The sequence below is a fragment of the Patiria miniata genome, unplaced genomic scaffold (genome assembly GCF_015706575.1).
Source record: "Patiria miniata isolate m_02_andy unplaced genomic scaffold, ASM1570657v1 HiC_scaffold_12, whole genome shotgun sequence".
In the NCBI taxonomy this organism is placed as follows: domain Eukaryota; kingdom Metazoa; phylum Echinodermata; class Asteroidea; order Valvatida; family Asterinidae; genus Patiria; species Patiria miniata.
Window position 1 is genome coordinate 4,552,993 of NW_024037050.1, and position 12,897 is coordinate 4,565,889.

The 12,897-nt window shown below is 41.7% G+C and overlaps 1 protein-coding gene across 2 annotated transcripts in view; it reads right to left on the bottom strand.

Annotated features, from left to right (window-relative positions):
• LOC119745943 (protein fantom-like) overlaps positions 1-12,897 on the bottom strand; it is a 54,734-nt gene that overhangs the window by 23,836 nt on the left and 18,001 nt on the right. For both annotated transcript variants that reach the window (XM_038222663.1, XM_038222654.1), the window contains 10 exons: positions 10,495-10,568; positions 9,433-9,572; positions 7,416-7,573; positions 6,630-6,696; positions 5,336-5,448; positions 3,973-4,080; positions 3,206-3,274; positions 2,837-2,914; positions 2,138-2,253; positions 898-1,097 (listed from right to left, as the gene is read on the bottom strand). In XM_038222663.1, the coding sequence (XP_038078591.1) occupies positions 898-1,097; positions 2,138-2,253; positions 2,837-2,914; positions 3,206-3,274; positions 3,973-4,080; positions 5,336-5,448; positions 6,630-6,696; positions 7,416-7,573; positions 9,433-9,572; positions 10,495-10,568 (1,123 nt within the window). The remainder of the gene's footprint in view (positions 1-897; positions 1,098-2,137; positions 2,254-2,836; positions 2,915-3,205; positions 3,275-3,972; positions 4,081-5,335; positions 5,449-6,629; positions 6,697-7,415; positions 7,574-9,432; positions 9,573-10,494; positions 10,569-12,897) is intronic.

Below are 12,897 nucleotides of genomic sequence, written 5' to 3' on the forward strand. Positions count from 1 at the left end.
GCTGGCCGCAACCGATGCCGATCGAGCACTTGCCGAGCCGGTCGCGCCCCGCGCCAGGCCCCGCATTGCATCCCATGAACATATTGTGTACAGCATGCGCGGCATTGTCCTACACATGTACATGTATAGTCCGTATCCACTGCCCGTTTTTAACGGCCGGTGTCACATGAAAATCCGACTCCTATGAAAATCGGACCCCTTTTATTGGTTAATCCCTCGCACGTGACAGGTCACTCTCCCCAAACGATCCTAAAAATAGCATAGTATTGTACTCACGCGTGCGCACTACTACCAATGAGTCCACATTGCATGGAGTCGGATATTCACGCTACACCTGTCGAACAACACCGGCACTAGCAATGGCGGACAATAAATATTCTAGCCGCGCTGTTGACTGGGATTAATTGTTGAAATTCCTCATTCGACAAGGATGTATTGTCCACAAGAATCCGACCAACAAATACATGGAGTTTGTAAATGCTTTTGTGTTTGTGAATGATCAACGCAAACGAGCAGATATGTCGTGTATTAGGGCCAGAGATTGTGGAGGAATGCAGACCGTGAAAAGCTGTTCGACGAAGTAGTTGATCAAGCGTTATCAAAAGTTACAAAAACCCTTTAAATCACATGCGAGTGTTTATATATAGACTTGTGTGAAAAAAAATCAACATTTTTTTCGTACACTTTTAGGGGGGAGGGGGGGGTCTTGAAAAAGCGTACTCTTTGTACACTTGTGAAAATGTTGATAATTGTGAACGGCCCCTAAGTAAAGTTACTGAATTTCCCCAAAAAGAATATTTCTATTGTTTGCACAAGAATGCAGTCAATTCCAGTCGCAAGTAGTGTAAAGTAAGCAGTGCCAACCCAGACACAAAAACTCAGCAACCGACAACATACCTAACAGCTGTTCCATGCCGTGCAGCCGTCCCTGAGGTTTATCCAGCAGGTCACGGAATCGCAGCTGACACGCTGCGATGGTGCGGTACTCCGTGCCGATGGCCTGGTGCACCTCCAAGGTCGTTGAGCCCTTCATGAGATGCTGCAGGAAGAAGTCGTCCACCGTCACCTTGTACTGGGAGGTGAAGTCAAACTGAGGCCTGCAATGATATCCAAATGAATTCTTTTTTCAGGATGGTTGTCTTTGATGGAAAACTGTCTGTTGGGCTGGAAAACCAGACATCTACTTCCACGTGAGTTTTGATAGTCGCAGGCAAGTTTGCATTAAAACTGACTAACTGGTTTTTCAAAGTGGTTTCAGGTTCCTATAATTACCGGTACCTCCGCCAAGGAGGTTATGTTTTCATCGGCTTTGGTTAGTTTGTTTGTTGGTTGGTTTGTCTGTTAACAAGATAATTCAAAAAAGTTATGCACGGGTTTTCATGAAAATGAAAAGTTTTAAGAGGTGGTCCTTGGTACAAGTACAAATCGATTAGATTTTGGAAGTGATTCAGATCTGGGTCTGGATCCAGGATTTTTTTAAAGGAGTCTTCACCATTGAAAGATAGGGCCAGATTCCACAATTTTACTTTTAGCTCCACATTACCCCCTTGACACCGGGATTACCATGCCTCACTTCACTGGCTTACACGCACGACTGCACATGGGCCTTTGTCCGGTAGCAGCTGCAAGGCCCACAGGCCGCCATGTTATGCGTATTACGGCTTAAACAACATACCAGGACGGAATAGAGTAATGTGGCCAACATTGGTATTTTTCGATAAATTCAGAATATGAGCAATCCTGTTGACATTTTGAATTTGCAATTTAATATGAAAGTTCAGTCGATATGCAAGTATTTCTTTTGTTTGTAGCGACAATATGGTGGGGAATCGTCAGAGGATTGCGCTCTTTGAGAACTTTCTTGTTGCCTATGCGTTTTGCCCATAAAAGCTGCCCAAGTTCCCTTATCTGAAGATGAAGAAGATGAGGTAACCATTTTTGCGAAATTGATAAGAGGCTGTATTATTACGTTTTCCATGTGACTTATTTTAAACATTGCATGAAATACTATACAAAGTAATTGCGACAAAGTTGCGTTTGTGTAAATAGGGTTTAAGGTTCTGATACGGTGGTTGATTTTTGAGGGTAAAGAAAGGATCAAAACAAACGCCTATAGACTTAGGGTTCAAAGTCTCACCTATCTCCCTTGAGTATGGGCGTTGATTGGAGCTCAAACTCAAAGAATGCGTAAGTCACAAACGTGGACGGGTTTTCATCTCCGAGAGCTTTCAGGCCTTCTCTGCTATACACAAGCTGTGAAATAACAAAAAAAACAATGTCAACACCTAACACAAGCCGGTTAATACCATCAGGTGCTTCATTGTACATCCTAAGGACAAGACTCCCGACTCTAATAAATGCCGTCAGTTGTGGTCGTAGCAGAAATAGTGCTTCACTGTCCCCCATGGCACATCTCACAGGAACATACATCAATTTACGTAGCACCAGCGTAGCTACAACCTCGTACCCGAGGTCACACTAATATAATACAACGCGGTGAAAACGACACTTTCAACAGCGGGAAAGATCAAGGTAATGTACATCACTCATGTACCACGGCGTACAACACTCATTCGTTTTGTGGCACGTCACGTGATCCACTCTCAACCAATACAACTTCGCAATCTATTACCGTGGTATAACAATTGTATTAGGCGTCTCGGTAACACTGTTCCACAGCCTTGGGTACAGACTGACTCAAACAAAAATATATGTGCAAGGTAATTATAAATAATGCATATAATATAGAAATACATATTTTCAAATAATAGTTTGAATGGTAATTCTTTATTTTCTGCCTGTCATTCTTTTATGGTCAGAGAAAAGCTTGACTCACCCTTGTAACATGAAGCTCTAGTAGATTCTGGCCACGTTCTAGCTTGATTGTTTCATCAATCTCCTCATAATCATCGTCCTTTTCAAAAATTATAAAAAAAAAAAAAACAATCAAAAAATTGATACATATAATCTCTGATTTCATAACCTGTATAAATATAATGGATGATAACTTATAATGAAACTGAAACCATTGCTTCTTGTACCACCCCAAAATACCTGGCCTGTTACTTGCTATAACACCCAACAGCTGCAGTATCGTCTGTTCTTTTTTTTTCAAGGAATACATACAATGTAACACAATGTAACACAATGTGATACAATGTATTACAATGTAATACAAGTACTAATGAGTTAAAGGGTGACTCACATCTGCAATGTCTGTGACCTTGTACTGTTTGGTTCCATAGGCAACATCTCTCAACTGACGCTCCAATTTCTGCAATAAAAAAAAGAAAAGGAATATATTTCAAAGTAAATGTCACAAGTCAGATTTTTAAAACATACATACAGATTAGGCCTGGGCGAGTAGTGGATTTTTCTACTCAAAGCAAAGAAATTACTCTCGAGTAGTTTAGTACTTGCGAGTAGTTAAAACAGAATTCCCATAAACGCAGAAAAATGACATATAGGTTAGTATGACGTGAAGTAGCTTACAAGCAAATAGTGTGCAAGTCACACCTCATTCTTCAGCTATAAGATATCCTTACTAATATCGTTTTGGGTCATTTACTTGAATTTTTTTTGTGGATGAAGGGAATCCTAGGGAGAGAGAGGTGGAGGGAGTGATTCCCTGTTTGCAGGGGACGTATTAAGCCGTGAACCCTAAACCCTAAATTGCTACTCACGAGTACCTGCTTCTGCTCATGCCAGGAAGAGTACTCGAGTAGATTAAACACCACGAGTAGAATAAAATATCCGCGAGTACTTGAGTAATCAAGTTACTCGCCCAGCGATTAATACAGATAATGACTTCAAAATAACGCTTTTTACACACTGGAATGGATAAGAACAGAGCTGTGACTGTTTCTGTTTCTGTAAACTTTTAACTTCACCTCGCCTTACAATTTCTGGAGGCAAAATTGCATGATTAGTTCAATAAGAAAATAAAGTCTACTCGTAGTCTGGATGCCTCACTTTGATTCTTGCAGCTCTGATATCCAGCAGTTGGGCATACTCCTCCAGCTTGGTCTCATACTCTTGCTTGTAATCCTCAAGCCTTGTGGTAGCCCCCTCTACCTCAATCTAAAAAAGAAAGAAAGTTGGCATGATATGAACTTAAGAAATGAAGGTAATAAACAGGCATGCAACTGGGAATTTAGATAAAACGAGGACATTCCAAACCACACAAGACTTTGAACAGTGTTTTTGAATTTGTAATGGCATTCATGAGAAGTAAAAAAAAACGAGGAAATCAGCAGATCCGAGGAAAAGTTGCATGCCTGAATAGATATATTTTCAGATAAATTTTTGGGGTCAATTCAAATCACTTTCTGAATGATTGATTCATAAATAGTCATAATATGGAAGCAAACTCAAGCAAACAAATCTTGATGTGAGTGTTTCCTTGAAAAGTACTCAACGTGTTTTTACCAACAAATTTTAATCAGCTTTTATGACAGTTTATTACAACCATCGCTCAATTCCATTCCATTTTGGAAGTAGTATCAGCAGACCCCTTCAAAAGAAGTACCTTTTAATCATTGCTAAGCTAAGATCTTTTTGCATTTGAGTTTTTGTGCGGCTGGGCAACAAATGGTTGGTAAAAAGATAACAAAAGCTATCTATCTTCCACTTTTTGCCTCGCATTAAAATGCGAAAAGTTTTGTCTAAATGTTAACAACATTAAACGTAATGACACAGCCCTAGTACTGGGAAACATCGGTCTCCTTTGTTCAGTCTAGTTTGTTTGTTTGTGATTATTTTTTCAGCAACTGGCGGGGACGTATTTCCAGTGGGGTCCCTCGGTAGAAAATGTAGGAGGAAATTACAGTTTTAGTGGTGGGAGGAAGACCCCAGAATGAAATTCTAGGGAAAACCAGAGGAAGCAGGCAGGGACTGAAAACCCAATCCACATGTTGGCCCAGGCGGGATTTGAAACTGGGTCGCAGCAGTGGAAGGCGAGGAAAGTACTCTAGTCTTTGTCTTGATGAATACTGCACCAACACCCCTTCTCAGGGGTCACACGGGCAGGGTATACACATCCTTCCTGCCAGAAACACCGGGGCGAACCCCTTCTCTTAGCGATAAGCGTTACTGGGTTCTTTTACGTGCGTTAGGCCTTATACAACACACGGGACCTAAGGCTTTGCGTCCCATCCGAAGGACGAAGCAAGAATGGTTAATTGCCTTGCTTAAGGACACAAGTGTCCGCGCCCAGGCTCGAACCCATGTCACTGTTGCCTCTGAAACAGCAGAACATGAGTCCGGTGCTCTTAACCGCTAGGCCACGACACTCCGCCAACCAGATCCCCCAGTCTAGTCATTGTTGCATCTTTACCTGATAGTCCCTGTTGATCTTATGCTGCAGGATGAGCATATTCCTGGTCTTCTCTAGCTCACTGACTGTCTCCGCATGCTCTGCTTGTAAGGATACCACCTGAGCCTTCAAGTCTGAAACAGGGACAATGACAAAAAAGAATTATGGTATGTGTGCAAGAGCAGTAGGTTATTATAAGATGGAATTTTGTGTCGGGGTGATATAAATCAAATTACAGGTTTTGCCCTTCACAGACGTTTAAACACTGTATACTCAGTGTGTTACCTCCCGAGTGAAAGTTGGAAAAAATCGACCACCGTTAGCTCGGTGGTTGAGTGGCAAGACATCTGCACTAGAAAGCAGGAGGTCGTGGGTTCAAGTCCCACCCGAACGATTTTTTCCAACTTTCACTCGGGAGGTAACACACTGAGTATACAGTGTTTAAACGTCGGTGAAGGGCAAAGCCTGTAATTTGAACAGTAGGTTACTCGCTGAAATCTTCAGTTTTAGATCATTTGATAACTGTTTGTGTGACATAATTTGCATTGCTGTGCTAAGTAGGCTAGCTGGCTCTCAGTCCTTATACCGTTACAGTTATCATCTTTATGTTGCGGAGTTAGTCTACACAACTGCTTTACAACAACTTAGATGCCAAAAACTTGCAGTCACCTCGGCGAAATTTTTTACCAAAAAGAAATTTGTTCATGCGCTCTCAATCACCATCAATGTGAGAGAAGAAAACAGTTTTTATTTTGGTGACGCAGACTCTCCGGGACGTGGATGTAGGCAGGGTTATGTGAGTCAGTGAGAGAGCCCTACGGGCTCTGTGCAAAAGTACCCCATTACCGGCCAGAAAAGGAGAGCTGGGGGTGACCTAGACTGGTTTCCGGTCCATCCACTGCGTATTTCGAATGTATCCAAAGTTATTGGGGGTAGGGATTAGTCTCGGAGACCATCGCAAGTTGAATTCGAAAGTATTCGGATGCCTGACGCTCAAACGAAGACTATGTGCTATAACTTTAGCACATTCAGGAAGTCAGGCGTACTTCACGCGTGAGCCAGAACGGGCACGCTGTGTGTCATGTCCATGGAGCTCTCAAAAGAGGTAAAAATGCGTCCTCTTTTGTTGGCGCACGGAGCACATAGATCATTTTGCCAACCACTGTTCAGTAAACAAAAGAAGAGTCTGTCCAGTTACATATAAAATATGACCTGTTGTATGTACACTAACTAATGAGGGGGTATTACTGCATAAAGACCACAGGTTCATTATATTAACACATCATTACAAAATCTTTGGCTTCAGGATTCTGACCTTTGTTCATCTCTTCGTCCACCTTCTCCAGAAACTCCAGATCCTGGCTGCCTTTTTCTTTCCTTTTCTAAAAAAAGAAGAAGTTTTTTCAATAAATAAAACAAAGAAATTGAACATTTGTTCGGAAGAATTTTGTTTTTTTATTGAAGACCAAAAGGAGAACAAGGTTAATATCCGTTAGGCACAGAGCAAAAGGAACAGAAGAAACTGAACATGACACATGATTTAAAGGGAAAATACAACATTTGCAAACATCAAAAAACGAGATGATCAAATTATCACGAAATACCTTACTGGATTGTTAGGGAATGACAGTATAAAGCATCCTGTAAAATCCTGGCACCTGGTGTGCTGACATGTTCAAGAAAAACTATATTTTTCCAACGCTGGTCAGCCGACCAGCGTTATGGCTTTTTTTTCAAAAACTAACTTTTCTTTGCAATTGATCACACACCTGTGAAGGGGTACAAGCCTACTAGACTGATTCTCTGACCATACAATTCCTCAAAGTGTATTAATTGCTTCGTTTCATCTTAAGTGGGGTCAGGGAACCAGACTACAAGTACATGATAGGTTTTCTTGGTTTTTCCAGCATCTACAAGCCCAAAACATGAAACAAGTCCGTTTAACAATATTTCATATAACATACTAATCCTCCAAATCCATTTATTTCTGAAAATTGCAGCAAAAGCAAATGTTGTACATTCCCTTTAATAGAAACTTGATGCGCCTCACTTCACAGGTTTGACATCTTGAGCCAGTCACTCTGGACTCTTTTTCCCCTACCTTGACAATGATGAGAGCTTCTTCAAGTTCTTGGAAGTCCACAGCGCTCTCCCTGGTGAAGAATTTCATCTTCTCCTGAAGCTCATCCAGCTGCTGCCTCACCTGGTAGTAGCTGATCTGCAGCTGCTGGTTCTCCTTGGATAACTTCTCATATTGCTCTGACATCAGAAGAAACAAATGATGATTGCCAAATGAAGAATTTAAAGAGGTTGTGGAATGCTCGAAAACATTTCCGTCATTTTTTGGGTATATGTAGCCTAAGGTGTGATAAAATAAAAACGACTATTGGTTCTGTCATGAAATGAGTACAAAGGGTACTTTTGAGAGCTATTTTTCAGGTCCTGTTTCGACCAGAACGTGCAATTTGTGTAAAAGTCGTCGTTGCGGGCAGCAAACAAAACACAGTCAATCGTGACGTAATAAACAGGACTCGTTTATGCTACTCTGCATCGGGAGTCCTGTTATAAACAGGACTCGTTTATGCTACTCTGCATCGGGAGTCCTGTTTATTACGTCACGATTTACTGTGTTTTGTTTGCTGCCCGCAACGACGACTTTTACACAAATTGCACGTTCGGGTCGAAACAGGCATGACAGGACTTGAAAAACAGCTCTCAAAAGTACCTTTTGTACTCATTTTATGACGGAAACAATAGTCGTTTTTATTTCATCACACCTTAGGCTACATATACCCTATTTTCGAGCATTCCACAACCTCTTTAAAAGTAAAGTTTGTCACGAGCCAATATAGCTCATCAGGCCAGCGTTTATCTCCGGTTTCAGGGGCGTGAAACGACTGAGGATATTTCTATACCCCCTGGATTGGATGACATTGTTTTGCAGGTTACCTGGGGAGTAACTCCCCTGCACCCATTTATACCCCTGGGTGGAGAGAGGTTGGGGTAAAGTGGCATGCCCAAGGACACAATTTATGGCCAGCAGCTGGATTCGAACCCTTGACCCTCTGGTCATGTGTCTCGAATGAATCCTTAACCACTAGACCACTATCCTCATCCACATAAAGTATATGTGACTGGATCCCACAAAATAAGTCTTAAGAACAATTTTTCAATTATAATTTTTCACATGAAGTAGTAGCCTTTCGCCAAGGCCATCGTGGCTTAGAGCGGCGGAGTTTGCGAAGACCCGAAGCGACTGGAGCAAAGATTAAGTCAGCACGCACGAGTGGCAAAGCCACGAGGCCTTTCCCAAATTGATTTTGTTGAATTATTCATAGTTTTTATGCAAATAAGAAGAGTGCTGAAGGTTAACCAATCACAACGCGGATTTTGCCTAGTCGCTTCCATTTTTAAAAGAAGGGTGAGTAAGGAAAACGTAAGAGCAAATAACTGTAAGTTCAGATAAAAAATAAGTTCATACACTCAAATAATTTTTTGAAAAACTTTTATAAGTAAAATTAAAATTAGATAATGTAAGAACAATTACGCGGTCACGATCTTGTGGAAAACTAGACTCGCATTTTTTGCTTTTAAATTTTGTGCAAGCATCCGGGCGCGTCAAAGCGTCCGGGTAGTAGCCACGCACGCACTAAAAGGCTGATGATTGGTTGGAATTTTGCTACCCTTTTGGGGTAGCAAAAATCGAGATTATAAAGAAAAACATAAGAATTTCTTGACAAGTTAGAAAAGGCCCTCGTGGCTTCGCCACTCGCGTGTGTGGTCTCCATCTCCAGTGGCTTCCTGTTTTCGCAGCTTTGTCTAATGAGGGCAAGTTAAGCCACCATGGCCTTGGTGAAAGGCTAATGAAGTAGGAAGGATATAATTTGCTCTTCATTTTGATAAATCACTAAGATATCAAGTTGGTGAAAAGGTTGATCACTCCAATTGATTTCTTGGTAATTTCTATAAAAAGGCCCATTACAACAAATAAGCTCTGGTGGCTTATGACTCATTTTGTTCGGTTAGGTCACATGTGGGCTTGGAGCAGCCGTCTGGTTTAAAACTGGTTAGGGGTCTGGTCGCCGATAATGGCCCGAGCCGACTATCAGCGACCTTACCTCGCTCCTCATTGAGTTTATCCAGCAGGGTGTTCTTGTCGTTCAAGTCCCCCTTGAGGGTTGCCTCCAGCTGGGCTATCTGCAGCTTCAGCTGCTTCTCATTGGCTCGGTACTGCCTCTCCCGCTCAGCGTCAAATGCACTGGGGAGGCAATATACAATGCAACACTCAATATGTACGGTCAACATACAATCTCCTAGCAGGGAAATGCACAATTAATGCACAACAGGAAACACTTCAATTGCCTTGATAATTAGACACACATCTGTTCATGATACCTATAGGCATGCTTTAAAAAAATAAGTCTTTGTTAAAGTTCAAAAAAGAACCATTGAAAATTGGATTTGGTGATGTGGACTTCTTGATGCATTCGACTTAGCTAGTATTGAGTTTTATACATTTTGATGAAAATGTTTATGGTCATTCAACTGTTCCTTCTTCACATCCAAATTATAGATGATTTTCCTTTTGGGATAAACACGACACAAACATGATATATTATGGAAGGTACCAATGAAACAGAAGAAAAACTCTTGCCAGAAAGTTACCCCGACCTTCGGATTGCATGAGGTAGTACGGTATTTGTCATGCTTCACTTTCTTCTAAACTTTTGATTGCATGAAAAGTTATGGCAAGTACAAAATCCCCAAAACTTTGGACTGCACCACATTTCAGTGAAATTTCCTACGGTCCAAATTTCTGGCAAACCATGAATTTGGAGGAGACCACCAAGGGAGGGGACCCCAGGGGTAAATGACAGATGGGTCGACATTGGATCATATGCATGGCCCTCACATTTGTGTTTACTTTGTGAACAAGTGTGCACCTGTGGTGTCCCCCCCCCCCAACTTGGGCCCTCGAAAGTTGTTCAAAAGTGTCGTCTACTATTCATGCACGCAGTTCATCGATTCCATGAAAAGTGAAAGATTTTACAGATTTGGTTACCATTACGCAATAGACTTGCGTGCACTAATCTGCTGCATTTATCACAAGGTTAAAACCTTCAATCTTGATTTGAACATGTGCAGTTAGAATACCAAACTGAGGATTTATGAGGATTTACCTGTTCAATAGTTTCTCATTGGCTTCTTGTAAAATAATCTTTTCGTTCTCAACATTGCCGATTCGCTCCTGGAGCTGAAATGAAGCAGAATAATAATTATGTGAGAACTTAATCTTGCTAACAACCCCAACAAATCACAGAAACATACAAATTTTACAGAGTTTGTTAACTGAATATAAAGCTTGATTTGTAGAATGCAACAGCGTACCAGAAGTTGCAGGTTCGAATCCTACTTAAGTCAATTCATCTTTATGTCCAACTGAATCCAGTGGATAATTTGAGAGCAAGTTAAATGCATGTAGGATAATTTTTTTAGAAATTGTTTTAGTTCAAGCCACAAAACTGCTACAAAGTTAAAGTAGGGTGTTTAACAACTAACCTGTTGAAGTATCAGCTCAGTTGAAACTATACATTTTGTGACAACATAGAAAAGGTAGTAACCAATTTTGAGTCTTGTAACGACGGCATCCTATTTTAAAACCACCTTCAATGTTAGTTTTCTTCGAAACGATACCATATTTGAAAGTAGTACTTTACTTCGCTCCTTCTGGTATTGCCAATGATCCTAGGTGGCTAAAATCACCTCCATGATGGTTCTGTGTGAGGTGCTAGACTCTTTGAGCTCACTCTGAAGCCCAAGTACTTTACTCTGCTCCTTCTGGTATTGCCAATGATCCTAGCTATGTAGCTATAATTACCTCCATGATGGTTCTGTGTGAGGTGCTAGACTCTTTGAGCTCTCTCTGAAGCCCAAGTACTTTACTCTGCTCCTTCTGGTATTGCCAATGATCCTAGCTATGTAGCTATAATTACCTCCATGATGGTTCTGTGTGAGGTGCTAGACTCTTTGAGCTCTCTCTGAAGCCCAGGTACTTTACTCTGCTCCTTCTGGTATTGCCAATGATCCTAGCTACACGGCTATAATTACCTCCAGAATGGTTCTGTGTGAGGTGCTAGACTCTTTGAGCTCAATCTGTAGCCCAAGTACTTTACTCTGCTCCTCCTGGTACTGCAAATGATCCTAGCTACTTGGCTATAATTACCTCCATGATGGTTCTGTGTGAGGTGCTAGACTCTTTGAGCTCACTCTGAAGCCCAAGTACTTTACTTCGCTCCTTCTGGTACTGCAAACGATCCTAGGTGGCTATAATGACCTCCATGATGGTTCTGTGTGAGGTGCTAGACTCTTTGAGCTCACTCTGAAGCCCAAGTACTTTACTCTGCTCCTTCTGGTATTGCCAATGATCCTAGGTGGCTATAATTACCTCCATGATGGTTCTGTGTGAGATGCTAGACTCTTTGAGCTCACTCTGAAGCCCAAGTACTTTACTCTGCTCCTTCTGGTATTGCAAATGATCCAAGCTACGTGGCTATAATTACCTCCATGATGGTTCTGTGTGAGGTGCTAGACTCTTTGAGCTCACTTTGAAGCCGAAGTACTTTACTCTGCTCCTTCTGGTATTGCAAATGATCCTAGCTACATGGCTATAATTACCTCCATGATGGTTCTGTGTGAGGTGCTAGACTCTTTGAGCTCACTCTGAAGCCCAAGTACTTTACTCTGCTCCTTCTGGTATTGCCAATGATCCTAGGTGGCTATAATTACCTCCATGATGGTTCTGTGTGAGGTGCTAGACTCTTTGAGCTCACTCTGAAGCCCAAGTACTTTACTCTGCTCCTTCTGGTTTTGCAAATGATCCAAGCTACGTGGCTATAATTACCTCCATGATGGTTCTGTGTGAGGTGCTAGACTCTTTGAGCTCACTTTGAAGCCGAAGTACTTTACTCTGCTCCTTCTGGTATTGCAAATGATCCTAGCTACATGGCTATAATTACCTCCATGATGGTTCTGTGTGAGGTGCTAGACTCTTTGAGCTCACTCTGAAGCCCAAGTACTTTACTCTGCTCCTTCTGGTATTGCCAATGATCCTAGGTGGCTATAATTACCTCCATGATGGTTCTGTGTGAGATGCTAGACTCTTTGAGCTCACTCTGAAGCCCAAGTACTTTACTCTGCTCCTTCTGGTATTGCAAAAGATCCTAGGTGGCTATAATTACCTCCACGATGGTTCAATGTGAGGTGCTAGACTCTTTGAGCTCATTCTTAAGCCAAGTACTTTACTCTGCTCCTTCTGGTATTGCAAATGATCCTAGGTGGCTATAATTACCTCCATGATGGTTCAATGTGAGGTGCTAGACTCTTTGAGCTCACACTGAAGCCCAAGTACTTTACTCAGCTCCTTCTGGTATTGCAAATGATCCAAGCTACGTGGCTATAATTACCTCCATGATGGTTCTGTGTGAGGCGCTAGACTCTTTGAGCTCACTCTGAAGCCCAAGTACTTTACTCTGCTCCTTCTGGTATTGCAAATGATCCTAGGTGGCTATAATTACCTCCATGAT